The 20,935-nt window shown below is 31.9% G+C and overlaps 1 protein-coding gene across 2 annotated transcripts; it reads right to left on the reverse strand.

Annotated features, from left to right (window-relative positions):
- Window positions 1-10,878: 10,878 nt before the first annotated feature.
- Window positions 10,879-13,790, reverse strand: LOC139896571 (NEP1-interacting protein-like 1). 2 transcript variants are annotated; one of them, XM_071879215.1, is made up of 5 exons: window positions 13,474-13,790; window positions 13,050-13,213; window positions 12,370-12,453; window positions 12,095-12,262; window positions 10,879-11,390 (listed from the first exon to the last, which is right to left on the reverse strand). In XM_071879215.1, the coding sequence occupies exons 1-5, from the start codon at window positions 13,637-13,639 to the stop codon at window positions 11,268-11,270; spliced, it is 705 nt and encodes a 234-aa protein (XP_071735316.1). In that variant the 5' UTR covers window positions 13,640-13,790; the 3' UTR covers window positions 10,879-11,267. The 2 variants fall into 2 exon arrangements, with proteins under 2 accessions (XP_071735316.1, XP_071735315.1); XM_071879214.1 differs by having other exon boundaries at window positions 10,881-11,390; window positions 13,050-13,228.
- Window positions 13,791-20,935: the final 7,145 nt, after the last annotated feature.

Below are 20,935 nucleotides of genomic sequence, written 5' to 3' on the forward strand. Positions count from 1 at the left end.
AGGAATCCACATACTATGTAGTTTGCATAGTCTGCAAACCATGGTATTTCATTATAATCTATCTTCATTAGATATTCATCAGGAAAGTTGTCTTGTATGGCCGATTCATTTAGAACTTCTAATTCAGGATTTTCAAGATGAGAAAGATGATCAGCGGCGAGATTTTCTGCTCCTCTTTTATCTCGGATTTCAATATCGAATTCTTGTAAGAGTAAGATCCAACGGATTAATCTTGGTTTGGCATCTTGTTTCGAAAATAGGTATCTGAGAGCAGAATGGTAGGTATAGACCACCGTTTTTGCTAGAACGAGATATGATCGAAATTTGTCAAAAGCAAAGACAATAGCAAGGAGTTCTTTTTCAGTAGTTGTGTAATTTGTTTGTGCTCCTTGTAACGTCTTACTAGCATAATATATAGGTTGAAATCATTTTTCAATCCTTTGTTCTAAAACGGCTCCCATTGCAAAATCACTTGCATCGCACATAAGTTCAAACGGTAGATTCCAATTTGGTGTTATCATGATCGGCGCATTAGTGAGTTTCTCTTTAAGAATATTAAAAGATTTGATACATTCGTCTGAAAAGATGAATGGAGCATCCTTTTCTAGGAGTTTATTCATAGGAGTGGCAATTTTAGAAAAATCTTTTATGAAACGTCGGTAAAAACCGGCATGCCCAAGAAAACTCCTAACTCCTCTAACATTGGTGGGATGTGGAAGTTTAGCAATTACATCTACTTTAGCTCTATCCACTTCAATTCCTTCTTTTGAAATTTTATGTCCAAGAACGATGCCTTCTTTAACCATGAAATGGCATTTCTCCCAATTAAGTACTAGATTTGATTGTTCGCATCTAATAAGCATTCGTTCCAGATTAACTAGACATGATTCAAATGTATCACCGAAGACTGAAAAGTCATCCATGAAAACTTCCATGCATTCTTCTATCATGTCGTGAAAAATCGCCATCATACACCTTTGAAAGGTTGCAGGGGCGTTGCAAAGTCCAAATGGCATGCGTTTGTAAGCAAAAGTACCATAAGGGCACGTGAATGTGGTTTTCTCTTGATCTTCGGGTGCTATTGGAATTTGAAAATATCCGGAAAAATCATCAAGAAAATAGTAGTAACTATTTCCGGCTAATCTTTCCAACATTTGATCAATGAAAGGTAAGGGAAAGTGATCTTTTCTGGTGGCGTCATTTAATTTTCTATAATCAATACATACACGCCATCCTGTTACAGTCCTTGTAGGAATAAGCTCATTTTTTTCATTTGTAATGACAGTCATGCCACCCTTCTTAGGCACGCATTGAACTGGGCTTACCCATGGACTATCAGAAATTGGATAAATTAGACCTGCGTCTAGCAGTTTAATAATTTCTTTTTTAACTACATCTTGCATATTCGGATTTAGTCTTCGTTGGCATTGCACATACGTTTTATGACCTTCTTCCATAAGGATTTTATGCGTGCAATACGAAGGACTTATTCCTTTAATATCATGAATCTTCCATGCAATGGCTGGTTTATGAGCTTTTAACACAGAAATGAGTTGTGATTTCTCATTTTCAGTAAGAGAAGACAATATTATTACAGGTAATTCAGATTCACCATGTAAATAAGCGTATTCCAAATGGTTTGGAAGTGGCTTTAACTCTAATGTCGGTGGTTCTTCTATCGATCATTTATATCGATATCTGTCTTCTTCTTTTAGCATTTGAATTTCTTCTGTTGTTGGTTCATATCCATTAGCTATTAGTGTAGCTAACATTTCGGCTTCATCAATTGGTTCATTATCTTCTCCTAAAGAACATTCTCCTGTTCCTTGTAATTCTGGAAATTCTTCTAATAATTCTGCATGTGAATCTATAGTTTGAATATAATAACATGTATCATCTGCAGATTGCGGTTGTTGCATTACTCTATCAACTGAAAAGGTAACACTCTCATCCTCTATACTTAGGGTCAATTTCTTACTGAACACGTCTATCATTGCTTTAGCCGTGTTTAAGAATGGTCTTCCTAATATGAGAGAAACTTGAGAATCTTCTTCCATGTCCAGAACAACAAAATCTACTGGAAATACTAAAGTACCAACTTTAACTAGCATGTTCTCCATTATCCCTCTAGGATATTTTATTGATCTATCGGCTAGTTGTATACTTATTCTGGTTGGTTTCAATTCTCCAAGGTCTAGTTTAGCGTATAGTGAATACGGCATTAAATTTATACTAGCACCTAAGTCTGCCAATGCTTCTATTGAACTAAGACTACCCAGAAAACATGGAATTGTGAAACTTCCTGGATCAGATAATTTTTCTGGTATCTTATTCAACAGCACTGCTGAACAATTAGCGTTCATAGTAACAGCCGAGAGTTCTTCCATTTTCTTTCTATTCGTGATTAGATCTTTCAGAAATTTAGCATATCTAGGCATTCCCGAAATCACATCAATGAAAGGAAGATTTACATTTATCTGTTTAAACATATCCAAGAATTTGGATTGCTCGGCTTCAAGTTTCTCCTTTTTCATTTTACTCGGGTAAGGAAGTGGTGGTTGGTATGGTTTAACATAAGGTTTAGCCTTAACTGTGTTATCTTCATTAACCTTTTCAACTACCGGTTCTTTTTCCTTATCTTGATCAGGTTGTGGTTCTTGTGGAGTAGGAATAGCTGCATCAGAAGTTACAGGTATTTCAGGTGGTTTAAGTGTTGTACCACTTCTTGTGGTAATGGCTTTAGCTGTTTCATTCCGGGGGTTTGCATTTGTATCACTAGGTAAACTTCCCGGTTTTCTTTCACCTATTAACCTTGCTAGGTTACTTACTTCTTGTTCCAGATTTTGAATAGAAGCTTGTTGATTTCTAAATGCATGAGCATTTTGTTCATTAGTTTGTTTCTGAGATGTAAAAAACTGCGTTTGAGTTTCAACTAGCTTCGTCATCATATCTTCTAAATTCGGCTTTTTATCATCGGGTTGTGGTTTGTATTGAAAATTAGGTCTTTGCTGGTTGTAAGTATTGTTAGATACTTGTTGATTGCTAGGACCTTGTTGGTTGTTGTATGGAATATTTCGGTTATAGTTCTGATTTTGATTGTAAATCGGTCTTGGCGGTTGATAATTATTTTGATAATTATTTCCAGGCCTTTGGTTTATGTATGAAATATTCTCTCTTTGTTCTATTGTTAATTCAATACTGAGACAATCTTTTGTCAAATGTGGTCCTCCGCACTGCTCACAACTAATTCGTATTGAGTGGATATCTTTAGTCATCTTTTCCATTCGTCTCTCCACAGCATCTATCTTTGCGGAAATGGAATCCAAGTCATGGCTAGAATCGGCTCTAGCTGCTTTAGATGATCTAACGATATCTTTTTCTTGGTGCCACTCATGTGAGTGGGAAGCAGTGTTATCAATAATTTTATAAGCATCAGTTTCGGTTTTCTTCATAATAGAACCACCAGCTGCTATATCGATGTCTTTTCTTGTAGTGATGTCGCATCCTTGGTAGAATATTTGTACTATTTGACAGGTGTCTAAACCATGTTGCGGACATCCTCTTAATAACTTTCCAAATCTTGTCCACGCCTCATATAGAGTTTCATTCGGTTTCTGTGTGAACGTAACAATTTCTCCTTGAAGTCTTATGGCTTTAGATGCCGGAAAGAATTGTTTAAGAAATTTTTCAACTAAAACGTCCCATGTATCAATCGCCCCTTCAGGTAACGATTCCAACCAATCTTTGGCTTCTCCCTTTAAAGTCCAGGGAAATAACATGAGATATATCTGTTCATCATCCACTTCTCGGATTTTAAATAGTGTGCAGATCCTATTAAAGGTACGAAGATGTTCATTTGGATCTTCCTTCGGCGCACCACTAAATTGGCATTGATTAGTCACCATGTGTAGAATTTGTCCTTTGATTTCATAATCTGGCGCATTAATCTCTCGATGAGTAATTGCGTGACCTTGGCCAGTACGTTTAGCTCTCATTCGGTCTTCCATACTTAAAGGTTCTAGATTCTCCATAATTGAATTTGTTGAATCGGAATCACTAGAGGATTCTGATTTAATGATTCGTTCCTCAACAATCTCTGTTTGAATGATTGGTGGTTCCGGAGGAAAATTTAATGGTTCAGGATCTATGAATCGTCCCTGAATATTCTCCGGATTCTCAATTGTGAGGTCGGGTTCAAAAAATGGATTATCGGAAATTTGAATTGGAGTACTTGGTCGACTGGATGACGATTCTAAAGAAAAATCAACGGCAGTAATATTTGCTAAATGTCTTGATCTAGTTACAGGTGGTGAACGTACAAAAGGTGGTGAACGTCTTGCTCGGTGCATTCACTGAATATCCTATTAGTTTTTAAAAAGGAAAGAAAAATTATATAAGTTATCCAATTAATAGACTTTTCTGATTTTGCCCACGTTTCGAATAGCCAAAAGATGCAGCAGAGGGGCAGGATTCGTTTGGTCTCAATATAATTGAGGACTGTTTGGCTCCAATAACCCGGTCCGCGTACAAATCCAACTATTACTACGAACCAGAAAATTTTGATGTCTATCAATTTAACCACTTAAAATAAATTTTCGTAATTTTAAGAAATTTAGATAAGAAGTAGAAAAAAAAATCTATGTCCTAAAACTAGAATAGCGAGAAATAAGAAAGAAAAAGAGTGCGTCGAAAAAGAAAAAGAAAAGGGTTGAAAAATAAAAGGCGTCGGAAAATAAGAAATAAAAAGCAATGACTTATAGAACTTAAAAACACTCGACTAACCCAACCTTATTACTATCACTAACTTAAAATTATAATCGCAAATTGAGATTACTAATTGGAATGATAATTGATACATAGGTAAAAGGCGTCGAAAAATAAAAATAAGAAAGTAGCGCGTTGAAACTTAAAAAGGCACTAAAAACTAAAAATTAAAAGTTGCTTCTAAAAATATTAAAGCTTACAAGTAAAACTATATCTCAAATGGCAATAACTTAAAAAGAAACTAAAACTTAAAAAGGCGTCGCAAAATTCTAAAGCACCTAAATCTTAGTCTAAAGAAAAAGCACTTAAGGGATTTTACGGCAAGGCCTAAAAATCTAGAAGTAAAAATAACTATGGCAAAAACTATGTTTAAAACTAAATATGAACGAAAAACACAAATATTACGCTAAAACAATTAAAAAGGGACAAAATATAAAAATATACTAAAAGTTGTAAAAATTACAATTTTTATAAAAATATTATTTTTATATTATTTATTTTATAAAACTATTAATTTTGTAATTTAAATAATCTAAATAAACTAAAATACAAATTAAATAAATAAACTAAACTTAATAATAAATTAACAAAATTAATTAGGGTTTAATTAAAAATTAATAATAATAATTACTCCGTAATAAATGCTTTTAGGGTTCCTGTGTACCCGTGTCAGGGCTGTTCCGCGAGTTGCGGTGCCCAAAGCTGGAAAACTCCGTGAGTCGCGGGGTTCGAAAATTCAGATTAGGTAGCTTCGTTTGACAGGTTTCGGTTTTTTTATTTATTTATATATATTTTTTTTATTTTTCCGTTTTTAATTTAATTAAAATATTTATATAATTTAAATAAAACTTATATTTTAAAAACTAAAATAAAAATAGAAATACTTTATAATTTTATAAAAATAACAATCTAAAAAAATAGATTTATATATATTTTTTTTTTCGGTTTTTTTAAAAAAATTTTATATTTTAAATAAACACAAAATATTTAAATAAAACTTATATTTTTTATAAAATAAAAATAAAGAAACTTTATAAAACTTAAATATTTAACAAACTCTTAAAAATATTTATATTTTTGTTTTTCTTTTTATATTTTCGAATATTTAAAACGTATTTTTACAAAAGCGTATTTTTATAAAAGTAAACTAAAAAAAATCTTTTTTTTATATATTTATTAGCGTTGCGCTTCCGGCTTTTAAGCAAGAAATTGAGTTCCCCGGCAGCGGCGCCAAAAATACTTGATAGTTATGCGAGGTGTATATAAAATAGCTTAAATTTTAGCAGGAAATACTATTAAATACGATACAATTTTACACAAGATATTTATTTATTTATTGAATGGATATACTTAAACCTTGCTACAACACTTATAGGCAGTGTACCTAATCGTACAGTAGTGTAATTTTTAGTAAGTCCGGTTCGTTCCACATGGAAAATCTTTTAATCAAAGCTTAACGCTATATTAGTTTAATTTATAAAAATACAAATATATATATAAGTAATATTATTATTATAAAGGGGGGTTTTTACCGTTTAATGACCGGTTTGTCGATTTTAAAACTTTAGTCGCAGTTAAAACCAAATGTAAAATATTAAATAAATAAAAGACTTAATTTAAAGCGTAAAGTAAATAACGATAATGAAATTGCGAATAATAAAAGTGCGATAAAATAAACTTGCGATAATTAAAAAGTACGATAATTAAAAGTGCAATTAAATACAATAACAATAAATAAAAATGCGATAATTAGAAGTGCAATTGAATATAAAATAAAGGAAATTAAATATGAAATAAAAGAATTATGCTTATTTAAACTTCCGTAATCATGATGTTTGACGTGTTGATTTTAGTTTTATGCCCATGGGTTAATTGTCCTTTGTCCTGGTTTATTTAATATGTCCGTCTGGTTTTTGTCCATAACAGTCCATCAGTCATAAATATAAAGTGTGAGTGTCCTCGTCAAATTATCCTTATACCCGAAGTCAAATATTCCAACTAATTGGGGACTTAAACTGTAACAAGATTTTAATACTTTGTTTAATAATTACACCAGGATGTCGACTGAGTGTAACCCAAGGTTTTAATACTTTGTTATCAATTATGCCAAGTGTCCTTGTACATAATTTCACCCCTGTTTTAATAATTCTAGTGGCTATTAATCCATTCCCGTGTTCGGTTAAATGAACGATTATTCGTACATATAAATACCCCGCCCATCGTGTCCGATCGAGTGTATATGGTTATTTATAGGGACGCCCAATTGTAAATCTTTATATTAACATTAACAAACTATCATTTAGTTAAACAAATATAAAGCCCATTAATAGCCCATAGTCTAATTTCCACAAGTGTCGTTCTTTTGTCCAAACCCCAATTATGGTACAAAGCCCAATTACCCAATTTTAGTAATTAGTCCAACATCATGATTACTTCGGATTAAATAAGCATAATAATAACTTAGCTACGAGATATTAAATTAAAAAGGTTGAACATAACTTACAATGATTAAAAATAGCGTAGCGTTACACGGACAGAATTTCGACTTACACCCTTACAACATTCGCTAACATACCCTTATTATTAGAATTAAAATTAAAATTAAAATATAAATATAAATATATACTACGTATATAGATAGAGAAAGAGAGATTTTAGGATATCTTTTACGATCAGAATTCGCTGACTTTTATAGGGAATTGAGTCCAGGGGAACTCCACGAGTCGCGGCCCATTTTCACTACAAACTCCGTAACTCGCGGAGTTTGTAAAACCAGCTCACACATTTTGAATTTTTTCTTGCCGACGATTTTTAATATATTATATAATATATAAATAATTATAAGAATTATTTAAATATTATATTATATTTATGTGCATAGTTGACTTGTAATTTTTAGTCCGTTGCGTCGAGCGTTGAGAGTTGACTCTGGTCCCGGTCCCGGATTTTCGAACGTCCTTGCGTACAATTTAATATCTTGTACTTTGCGATTTGAATCTTGTACTCTTGTAATTTCGAGACGTTTCTTATCAATAATTGGAACCTCTTTGATTGTATTTTGTACTTTTGAGCTTTTTGGTTGTTTGCGTCTTCAATTCGTCGAATCTGTCTTTTGTCTTCACCTTTTATTATTTAAACGAATATCGCTTGTAAATAGAACAATTGCAACTAAAAGCTTGTCTTTCTTGAGGAATAATGCTATGAAATATATGTTCGTTTTTAGCATTATCATCTATTAAAATGATGAAAATGATTGATTATGATAAACTAATAAACTCACCAACCTTTTGGTTGACACTTTAAAGCATGTTTATTCTCAGGTATGAAAGAAATCTTCTGCTGTGCATTTGCTCATTTTAGAGATATTATTTGGAGTCATTCATGACATATTTCAAAAGACGTTGCATTCGAGTCGTTGAGTTCATCAAGAATATTATTAAGTCGATTATAGTTGGATATATTATGAAATGGTATGCATGCCTGTCAACTTTCGATGAAATGAAAGTTTGTCTTTTAAAAACGAATGCAATGTTTGTAAAATGTATCATATAGAGTCAAATACCTCGCGATGTAATCATATGTTATTGTATTCGTTCTTATGGATTAGGACGGGTCTTTACATAAAAAGTCGGGTCGTTACATAAGGGTATCTTTGGTAAAATTAAGCTAGTAGCTTTTAGCTTTTGTGTTTGGCACACAAGCTTCTTGAAGCTTATGAGAGTTTATTGGAGCTTAATCTTATGATTTTACTAAGATATAAGGCATAAGCTTTATTTGGTAGACATAAAAAGCAGAGCTTATGAAAATCATAAGCTACTAAAAAAATAAGCTTATGAAAAAAAGTAGAACTTATAAATTGGAAAATAAGCTTCAGCTAGTTTACCAAACACTTAGGGCGTGTTTAGACGAAATTAGCTGAAGCTGGAGCTTGTAGTTGGAGTTGGAGTTGGAGTTTATGGGTTAGGGGTATGTTTGGATGAAAATAGCTGGAGCTGGAGCTTGGAGCTGGAGCTGAAGCTTATGAGATAGAGCTGGAGCTGGAGCTTATTTTTTAAGCCAGTAGCTGGAGCTTATTATTTTTTATAAGTGTTTGGTAAACTAGCTTGAGTTTATTTTCCAGTTCATAAGCTCTACTTTTTTTCATAAGCTACTAAAAGTAGCTTATTTTTTCAGAGCTTATGATTTTCATAAGCTCTACTTTTTTTGTCTACCAAACGAAGCTTATGACTTGGAGCTTATTAAAATCATAAGCTCAAGCTCCTATAAGCTTCCATAAGCTCCGACAAGCTCCTCATCCAAACACACCCTAGAGCTGGAGCTGGAGCTTATTTTTAAAGCTGGTAGCTGGAGCTTATTATTTTTTAGAAGTGTTTGATAAATTAGCTGGAACTTATTTTTCAATTCATAAGCTCTACTTTTTTTTCATAAGTTACTAGAAGTAGCTTATATTTCTAAAGTTGTGATTTTCATAAGCTCTACTTTTTATGTCTACCAAACAAAGCTTATTACTTTGAGCTTATTAAAATCATAAGCTCAAGCTCCCATAAGCTCCCATAAGCTCCTATAAACTCTTGCGTCAAACACACCCTTATAAAAAATAATAAACTCTAGCTACCAGCTTTAAAAATAAGCTCCAGCTCTAGCCCATAAGCTCCAGCTCCAGCTCCAGCTATAAACTTCAGTTCCAGCCAATTTCATCCAAACACACCTAAAACCTATAAATAAAACCTATAAATGATAGGTAAATGATTTAATGAAGATACTGATTTATTGTTATATTTTCATTAAAGTCCCTCAACTATTATATTACTCTTTTTTTTTCTTTTCTTTTTTCCTTTTAAACAACTTTTACTTTTATTCACTACTACTAGCAAAGAACTAGAAGTAAATAAACAAAACTACCACAATGGCATTATAAGTCAATTAGTTTAAAGGAGATTTACATATACTATATAACCATGTTATCAAAGATTTCACTTTTCTTCAATTGTATCTCGGAGAAAATAACTTCATTTCGCTATCGCCATAACACCCAAACCAAAGCACCAACAATGACACATAAGCGATTCTTCTAACTTAAGAAATTTGTTGCTCGTCGAACCAGGAAAGCCATCCAATCCATAACCCAAAAATTAAAAGATTAATGTCAATCCAAACTTTCACCTTTCTCCAAACTTCCGATGCTAAGTCACATGAGAACAAGTGATTAATTGTCTCGATAGCAAAACTGCAGTTGACACATCCTATCTATTCGATTTCCATTCCTCGACTAAAGATTTTTCCGAGTTGAAATACGGTCATTAGCCACTCTCCATATACTAATCATCTGTTGTTAGTTCAATCATATTCAAAAGTATATGATAAGCAGATGTCGCGCTCGGAGGGACTTGATTACCCGAGGTTTTACTTTCTATGGAGGAGCCAATGTGCTCGTTCATAGGAGGGTTTCATCGCTTACCCAAAAAATTATATGATAAGTCATAGTTGTATCCAAATTATGAATCATCAAATCAGCTTCTACGCGTTTCATTTGATGATATATTGCTTATTTGCTCGACATGTATGATAAGTCATATAATAATTATGAATAATCAAATCGGCTTCAATGGATTTCATTTAATGTTAGATCGCTTAATTATTTGCCTTAATTGTATGACACGTCATATCTATATCCAAACTTTCCATAATAAAATGGAACGTATTTGTCAAACACACTAGAGCTGCAATTTATGATTTAATCCTGTACTTCAAACATCTTGGATAATTTTGCACTTAATATGCTTAACAAACTCAAATAGATTGACACAATTTTCATCATAAATATTAGGACATGCATAAGTTGTTGAGTACATCTTGACTTTATAAAATAAGGCAAAAGTACATCTGTACATGCATATTTCAACAAGAAGGAAGTGGATAAGCTTTCATCAACAGAAACCTATAAGCTAACAACTCCTTTCATTTATGAAGTCTTTTGTTTTGGCCACCAAAAACATCCAGTACTGAGATTTAGCATGCTAATACAATGCAAGAACGATATTTGAACGATTACGTGTTATAAAGATCTAAAGTCCCGCTACATATGTGTTAGTCAAGAAGAATACTCGCAAAGAGATGGGAACAAAGCATTTATTGAAACGGGTCAAATGAACAAATCTTTTAGTACACAACCTGCAATGCAGATAGTACATATGTAACCATACCACGCGTGTATAAGGTATAGACCACATGAGTCCCATAACAACACAAGAACAATGTGGCTAAACAACCAAAGCGATAACTCAAGAACCCCCAAGAGGGCTAGCATGTTAAATTTATCTAACTACTGATGGACACTCAAATGTATCACAATACATATATCATATTGTATGACCTAACTATATACTATAATATCGTGTACAAAAAGAAAAGGTAGCATACAGCCAAATGAAGAAACTTCCTATGTGTCAGAATACGAACAAAATGTATCATCTCGGAAATTTACAAAGAGTGAAGGAGAAAGATTAGAGGTCACGCCTGCATAATGGACAGGATGCATGTCGTATTAACCATTTATCGATGCAGGGTAGGTGAAACATGTGATGACATTGTGGCAAACTTCTCACTGTTTCTCCAAGTTGAAAATCCTGAACAGAATATCACATACAAAAAAACAGATCATTATTTGTATATATAAAAATCATTTCAGAAAACAATAAAACCGGAAGTTGATCCACAGCCAAAGTTAGACACGGATGTTGTTTAACACTTTACTGAAATAATACTCTCTTCGTCCCAAATTAGCTGTCCAAAGCCGGGAGTTGTTTAACACTTGACTTTAAATATATTTGTTTGTTTTATATAATTTGATGAAATGGACTAGATTTTAAACGTGTTTTAGTATAATTCACATAAAATATTTTATAAAACAAACAAATATATTTAAAGTCAAAGTCATGAAAGAAAGACTTCTAAATGTCAAATGCGACAATTCATTTTGGGACGGAGGGAGTATGTTTTTGTGATCATATTGGGCACACTAACGTATAAAAAGTACAAAAATTTTAGACAGTTTTTCTAGTCAACCCAACCCTTTTACCACGTATAAAAAGCCATGCCTATAGTTACTCATTATTGAGATATTTAAAATTAGTGTGATCGATCATGTTTGACACACAAACATAAAAATTTAGGTATTTTGAAAAAAAGGGTTTCCAGGTTGACCCAACCATTTTGCAGTGTACAAGAAAACCCATTTTGCAGTGTACAAGAAAAACCATTTACCAATCCACTTAACCTGCCAAATTGTGTTTCAGAAGCTATAAACGGTTCTAGAATAAGCTAATAATACCTGAAGGCACACAGAGCACGACATTTTCTCGCCAGAATCATCCAAATTGTTGTCAAATGTAACAGTGATTTTAGGTATCTTTTCAACCGAGTATTCAGGCAAACCTTTAGAACCACCAACATCGAATATATTATGAGCCTCATCGAAGGCCGTTTCCACCGCTCCCATCTAGATTAAATCCAAAATGATCAATAGATAGAAAGTAGGAAACTCCTTTTTCGAACCAAAATTGGAACGTGGGAAAAAATGCTTGATTAAAAGTAAAAAAACTTTACCTGGCTTTGTACCGCACTCAACATGGCCGGACCAATGCGTTCACGAACAAGTCTTCCACTTAACAAACTTACAATGACATCAATCTGTCATAAATTTGGTAAAAGTTGTATTAGTTATCAGTAAATCTTATGAAAAGAAACCAAACGTCATCAAAATCCATATAGTAATCACCATGTCATCATCATTTTCCATGATAAAAAAGATCTGGTGAAGTTATCAACTCTTCTCTTTGTAAAAACTGGATAATTCTTGAAAACTTCAATAAATATTTTGGGGAAAGAAGGCTTTCAATCAACCATTTTTGTTGAGATGCCTTCGAATCCTAATTCAAATGAGATCCAATGAAGCAACAATAGATATTTGTAACATTGTTTTTTTTAAGATCTCTCCCAAGAATGAGAATATTCATGTACCACCATTTGTGGATACGAAGTCCGTATCTCCTTGTGTATTATCTAATCCTTGTCAGTCATATTATGCGGTTGTAGTTAATCTATTTTATTCCCAAAACATTTTAGGCAATTTAGCACTAATTTCCCTAAATCAGTCATCTTTTACATCTTACAAAAGAGGGATTCTTCTATAAGCAAAAATTTTCAAACAAAAATTTAAACTTTATCTATAGTTTGATAAATCGAAACACTTGAGATCATAAAGGCAAGAAAATAGAAATATTTACCAAGTAGAGAAGGCACCCAACCCCAGATTCATCAGATTGCCACAAAACAAGAGACGCTTCGAAAACTTCAATCGAAAAAACAGCACCAGAAATAGCTCCAACTGCAGCTCCTCTAACAAATCCACTCTCAGTTTCTTGACCAATTAAAGCACCAGTCATAGCTCCTAATAAGGTACCCACTGCAAATTATTAACAATATCAACAATCAAATTCAAATCAAAATCCAATTTTTTATGTGTGGTAAAGACCTAAGTTTAATCAACCAATTCTTCATGGTTGTTCTACATGTGAAGCTATAACAAACTAACAATCAAAAAGGTGGGAAATTTGGTACCAAATAACAAAACCCAGAAACCCCAATTCAATTAATCATAAGCCCACATCAAAAACTAAAACTTGCAAATAATTAAAGACAAAAACGTACCTAATGCAAAGAAGAAGGTGAAAATAGCAGAGAAAACATTGCCCAGAGCAACAGAAATTGCAGAGCTGACAAAATCTTTGACTTTTGAAACCAAATCTCCAAATGAAAAGGAAGAAATTTGTGAAGTAGGAGAAGATGAACGAGATGGGTATGAAAAAAATTCCATCTTTTTGATCAACCAATCAATCTTGAATAAATGTTTCTATGATGATACAAAGATGAAAATTAAGAGGGGTTTCAAGATTCACGTGTTTAATCAAGTTGTGTGTATTGTTGTTTATAGCTTAGAACAAAAATAAGAAGGACAAAAGTAAGTAAATAACTTGGTCGTTGAAAGAAGATGAAAATAAACTACTGAAAACCAACATTGCATTTATAGCTTTCTCGAACCGAGATAAGAACCTTTTTTCTTGTTAGATATTTTACTCGTAATAGATTTAAAGACAAAATTTCATTCCTCGTCTCTGAATTTTATATCAAATTTGACTCCATGTCCTTTTTTTTTTGTGCAACTCTCGTCCCTAATATATCACAATTCTACATCCCTCGTCCTCCCGTCTAGATTCTGTCAATTTTGACCGTTAACTCCATCACATGTAGAACATGTGAGGGTATTTTAGTCATTGTATCATTTTCTTTTTACCTTTTTTATTCTCATTTTGACTTCTCCCTCATTCAACTCAAAAATAAACCCTAATTTCTTAATTCAATAAGAATAACATCACCATTTCTTTTTTCAAATCTATCCTACACCCTTCTTCCAAAAAAAAAAGCCAACAAGTATTATTATTAATTTCTTCACCCTTCTTCTGATTAAGCAGGTTCATCAACCGCCAGCATTACTCATTCCGGAGAATACGGCGGAGACAATAGTAGCGTTATAAATTGGGCACAAGTTGTTCGTGATGGAAACGAGCATGATTCGATATCTCTGGTGACGAATGCTGTTGATCGGACTCTTGATCTGGCAACGATTCCGATTGAAACTCAACCGGAAAGCTCAGATGCTGCTAGTGATTGCAATGCCGGTATTGTAAAGAAGTCGGATTGGAATAAACCCTCGGTGGTGGTAAACGGTGTCGTTGAAGGTGGTAATTCGCCGGTAATGGGTGCTGTTTCTTGGCCAGCTTTATCCGAGTCGACCCGACCCGGTATCAAATCGGAGTCTTTTTCTAAACCGATGTCTGATATATCTACTTCTGTATCTCCGGTTTGTTTCTAAATTTTATATTTTCTTTTGATTCGTCAAATTGAATAAATTTGTCTTTTTACATTTGATATATTCTTTTGGTTCATTAAATTGACAGAATCGACGAGGTTTGTGAAGACGAAACTGATATATTTATATGAAATTGATAATTCAACTAAATCGTCAATTACTGGGCATCAATAAGGTTGTATAAAATTAGGGTTTTTAATTTGGGAATAATGAAATGAGATGATAGTTGTATAAAATTAGGGTTTTCTATTTGGGAATAATAAAATGAGATGATGAGGATGATGGTGAAAAAATAAGTTAAATAATAAAGAAAAGAAATAAAATAAATAGACCAAAATACCCTCACATGCTTTGCACATGACTGAATAAACGGTTGAAATTGATAGAATCTAGACGAGAAGACGAGGGATGTAGATTTTTGATACATTAGGGACGAGGGTTGCACAAAAAAAAGAAAAAGGACATGGAGTCAAATTTGATGTAAAGTTCAGGGATGAGGAATGAAATTTTGTCATATTTAAATTAAGTTAAATGAAATTAATTAAATATTAAATATACTTAATAATATAGGGGTTGGTATATTCTTTAATTATAAACAGAAAGAATTGGAGGATGTTGGCCAAAGAAGAAAAATGGCGTTTTGTCAAAACTTGTAAATATCTTATCTATGTTGAATACTTGAATATTTGGCAGGTTAGATTGGAATGAATTCATATATTTATTCTATGAACACTTGTATATAATAATATGTTGCAAGTATATGCCTCTTAAGTTATACAGTACATTCTAATTCTAATATAAATCATTTTGTTGCCAATATACTTTCTTTGTACATTGTAACCTTTTGTCACTTGTTACTTCTTTAGACTTGGTACTTACATATTACATATAGTTAAAGATTCAAATAAAAATTAATGGAATAGTAAAAACAGTGTAAATTTTGAATTATACATATTATACATATATTATATTTATTTATTTATATTTACATTAATATATTTAATTGCGTGGTGTTTTAATCAAGATGGAAGCATTTTTTGGGAAAGTGGGAGGAAGTAATTTTTTTTTTCATTTTTTTGAATTTTTTTTTCAAACATTAAATTCATATGAACATATGAATATTTAAAAAAGACAATTCGTGATAAATGTTATTATTTTAGTGGAAAAACGCTCGAAGAAATAAATGATAACATTCATTGCAATTTATGTTTTACTTATGAGTTTTTTTTAGGGTTTAAAAATTAGGGTTTAGAAATTACGGGTTAAAAATTAGGGTTTAGCTATTAAGGTTTAGAAATTAGGGTTTTGGGTTTAGAAATTAAGGTGTAGGGTTTAGAAATTAGGGATTTTAACACGGACGGTTTAGAGTTTAGGGTTTAGGGCTTGGGGTTTTGGGTTTAGTCCATAAACCCAAAACCCTAAGCTCTAAACCCTAAACTCTAAATCGGACTATATCTTGAAAAACACTTCACATATGATGGGGGAAAAAACCCTCGAAGAATAACATTCAGGAATAGCGTTACACATGATGCATGTTATCAGTTTTTTCTTCGAGCGTTTTTCCGCCAAAATAATAACATTCATCACAAAGTGTCTTTTTTATATGTTCATATTTTCGTGTGCTCTTAATGTTGGTAATTTTTTTTTTATAAATAAAACGAAAAACTAAAAAATAAATTTTACTTCCCTTTTCTTCAAAAATTTATTTCCCTCTTGATTAGGACCCTAATCGCGTGAATATATTTATTTAGATTAACATTAGCTGCAAAATAGTTTTAAAAACCCTCAAAATAACCGTCATAATCAATCAAATAAATATACCCTGGTGGGTAAGCTAACTTCTTCTTGAAAGTATATTTTATAGTATTGGTTTATATTTATAAAATTAAATATCTGTTTTGCTGTTAAAAAATAATAATTAAATATCCGTTACTACGTATTTTATTAGTTGTCCGCTGACCATTATTTTCTTAATGATGCCTAAAAAATAACCAAGGAATACACCCACAACTACCTTTCTTTCAATAGATATTTTGTAGGATTCTTTAGATTTTTTCAACTAAGAGATGTCTTTAAGGTGCATGTATTATTTATTAATTTAAAAATGAAAGTTATAAAATTGCACTTTAACGACAAACTGCCTCTCATTAATCTTTTTTGTTAGGAAGTTTGATAAATCTATAGTAAAACAGTAAAATAATTTGGAAAAATTAAAAGTCAATATTGAAATTAAGAAAAAGCTGATTTGACCTCAAAAGTCAAAGTTCTACCCATATGTGTATAACTATGGAACTGGGAGTGCTCGAGACTGGGCTACAAAAGGCCCAAAGTTGATGGTAAACTTTCAGTAATTATCATCATCTATTTGAGTTGACCTTGATTTTTTTTTTTTTTTTTTCATTAATAAAGTTTGGACATAAAAATACTTAGACTTGCAATGTTACTTAACATGTGCTGCCCTAAAGATTGTGCAATCAAACGTGCTACATGACTTGTTGAGTCATACAGGTTGTTTCACATTAAACACGTAAGAAATCAAAAGAAAAATATGGAACAGAGAAGAAACTGATTTGACCACAAAAGTCAAAGTTCTAACTATATGTGCATATAACGGTATTTTTCGTGGAATCAGAAATGGAAAGAGGAAAGATACAACAGTTTTGGCTGGTATTGAGTATCAGAGTATGGAACGGGGAGTGCTCGAGATTGAGCTGCAAACGGTCCAAAGTTGTTGGTATGATTTCAGTTATTATTCGTTTGACTTTGACCTTTAGCTTTTTTCTAACTACATTACAAGACCTGTTCTATCTACTCAGGGTGTTGAAGTGGTAATAGAGAAGAGCTTTGAAACGTATTATCGTAGTAATCAAGTGATAAATATGTTTATTTAGCCTATAAATTTTGCATTTGTGGTGAAGAAGTAAGATATTAATAATAATAATATTACCATACATGTCTTAAATTGTCCATAACATTCATAGATTTTGCATTTGTGATGAAGAAGTAAGATATTAATAATAATAATCCCCACAATACTCCTGCCAAAACGCGCAAGAGTCAGGTTCACTAATCAAGGACTAATGTCAGTATGTTGTATCGAAAATTACGATACCTTCTGAACCGAAAATCAAGGGTTATACTCCTTTCAAGGACTAATGTCAGTATGTTGTATCGAAAATTACGATACCTTCTGAACCGAAAATCAAGGGTTATACTCCTTGGCCTGAATCCAGGTTGTGACAGACCATTTACTCCCCTTAATAACAGGGCACTCAGCTATGCAACAAGAAAAAAACGTACAAAAAGATCAACGAACTTTGGAAATATTATGATGTAACACTACTACACTAGATATAAATCAGTTCAACAGGTACTAAAACAATAACTGACCGTGCGCAGTTGAAGAATCCAGAGTAGCATCCAGTTTGTTGATCCAGATAAGTAATGCATCCCCTATTTTTGGTTTAATTGATAAACCTTTACCATTTTTAGACTGGTAACTCCAACATGGTAAAGTAGTAATGTTTACAACAACAACAACAAAACCCAATATCACATGAGTGGTGTATGGGGGAGGTGAGATGTAGACAATCCTTCCCCTATCCGAGAATAAAGACAAGTCATTTCTCCACCCAGAGTGAAACCCTCTCAAGAGTAGAGAAAGTCATCCCTCTCTTTATTCGATGGATAAAGAGATTGCTCCCGAGAGGACCTCCGGCCTTTAAGTAGGAAAAAGTTTTTTTTTTTAAAAAATATATTAAAAATACAAAATAAAAATAATAATAGACGCCATGAAAAATGGTAGAATCAAAATTTCCATGGGTTTTAAATCCTGCCTGGAATTTAATCTAAGCTCTAAGAGTCAGTCAAGTCGCCAATAAATCGACGATTGTTGTCGACTCAATAGAGCCGTAAAGTAGTAATGTTTGTTAACGGATATTAGACGTAGACAATATCTTATGTAATATCTAGCATTAAATGTAGGCATATCTATCCATATCTCATATTAAATATAGGATCCCTAAAATCAAGGGATATGAGATCAAATCATGTATTATATATTTGGCTTGTTTGATCAATAAGAATTATGGGTGAATTATAACATTATAACATGGTATCAGAGCCAAATATATAATACATGATTTGATCTCATATCCCCATAATTCACCACTCAAATCAAATATATAATACATGTTTGATCTCAAATCATGTTATATAACATTATAACATGGTATCATGTTATAATGTTATAATTCACCCATAATTCTTATTGATCAAACAAGCCAAATATATAATACATGATTTGATCTCATATCCCTTGATTTTGAAATGACCCGTCCTAATCCATAAGGACGAATACAATAACATATGGTTACATTGCGAGGTATTTGACCTCTATATGATACATTTTACAGACATTGCGTTCGTTTTTAAAAGATAAACTTTCATTACATCGAAAGTTGACAAGCATGCGTACCATTTCATAACATCCAACTATAAATGATCTAATCTTTCATTTGCTTAATAATAATCTTTATTGAACTCAACAACTTGAATGCAACGTCTTTTGAATTATGCCATGAATGACTCCAAGCAATATCTTTAAAATGAGCAAATGCACAGCGGAAGATTTCTTTCAAACTTGAGAATAAACATGTTTTCAAGTGTCAACCAAAAAGGTTGGTGAGTTCATTAGTTTATCATAATCATTCATTTTCATTATTTTAATAAACCATAAGATTTTCATTTAAATATAATTTCAATAGCAGAATCCTCTCGTCTGCATAAAAGTAAAATCATTTTCAATAATATAATAGACCACAAGATTTTCATTTTTCATAAACATAATCCTCAAGCAGAATCCTCTCGTCTACATTAAGGTAAAATCATTCATATGGTGAACACCTGGTAACCGACATTAACAAGATGCATATAGAATATCCCCAAAACAGAATCCTCTCGTCTGTATAACAGAATCCTCTCGTCTGTATAAAAATCGAAGTACTAAAGCATCTGTACCTCGGATGGGGTTTGTTAGGCCCATAGATCTATCTTTAGGATTCGCGTCAATTAGGGGTACTGTTCCCTAATTCTTAGGTTACCAAGCTAAAAGGATGATGTTCGGTCTAATAATCCAGCCATAGAATGTAGTTTTAAGTACTTGTGTCTATTTCGTCAATCATTTATAAAATCAGCGCATGTATTCTCAGTCCCAAAAATATATATTGCAAAAGCATTTAAAAAGGGAGCAAATGAAACTCACGCATATAAATATTGTAAAAGAGTTAATAACGCATTTGCATGTATTCTCAGCCTAAAAATGTAAAGAGTAAAAATGGCAAATGAAACTCACAAAACTGTATTTCATAGCAATAATGCATATGACGGCACTGAACAAGTGCAAGGTTGGCCTCGGATTCACGAACCTATATTAAGTATATATATATATTTATATGTTGGTCAATATCTGTTTAACAATTTAGGTCTAGTCGTAGTGTATCATAATCCTAATGCTCGAGTCTAATATGCAAAAGTCAACAAAAGTCAACTTGACCCAAAATGATTTCCAAAATTTATATGTGTTTATTATAGAACTTAAATATAATCGTTTTATATATATTTAAATATATTTAACAAATTTTATTAAAGTAAATAATAAAAGTCATTTGTTAATAAAAATTTACATCAAAATCTATATATGATAAAAATATACTTTTATATAACTAAAGTAATAAAATTTATAAGGTTCACTTAATGTCATAAAAATATAGTGTTGTGTGTTATTAATGTAATTATATTACGAGTGGTAAGAATATCTCTGTATTACATATTTGATAAAATAATATTGATAATAATAATAAGTAAAAATTTGTATTATTTTGTAATAATAATAATGATAATATTAATAATAATCTTAATGATAGTAATATTAGTAAAAATGACAATTTTTAATAGTAACTCTTATAACGATGATGATAATAATAATAATAATAATAACGATGATAATAACGACGATAATAATAATAATCATTTTAATAATAATAATACTAAAAATAATAATTCAGTTGACTATATCTTTTAATCCGTTCATCGAAACCATTCGTTTTCTAAATGAAAAGTTATTAATTTTTCGCCAGCTTTCCAACGACATGCATATCATATATCTTATCCTAGTAGCATATGTACTAAATTCATGATCTATCATATACTATTTAACGACGAAATTAAACATACAAGCATGCA

This window comes from Rutidosis leptorrhynchoides, chromosome 3 (assembly GCF_046630445.1).
Source record: "Rutidosis leptorrhynchoides isolate AG116_Rl617_1_P2 chromosome 3, CSIRO_AGI_Rlap_v1, whole genome shotgun sequence".
Lineage (NCBI taxonomy): Eukaryota > Viridiplantae > Streptophyta > Magnoliopsida > Asterales > Asteraceae > Rutidosis > Rutidosis leptorrhynchoides.

Excerpts from the sequence above, each read along its gene's own strand:
- LOC139896571 (XM_071879214.1), bottom strand. The coding sequence starts at position 13,639 with ATGGAATTTTTTTCATACCCATCTCGTTCATCTTCTCCTACTTCACAA. Across the intron at positions 12,454-13,049 it reads TTGGGTGCCTTCTCTACTTG|ATTGATGTCATTGTAAGTTT; the intron begins GTAAATATTTCT and ends AATTTATGACAG. Across the intron at positions 12,263-12,369 it reads TGAGTGCGGTACAAAGCCAG|ATGGGAGCGGTGGAAACGGC; the intron begins GTAAAGTTTTTT and ends GATTTAATCTAG.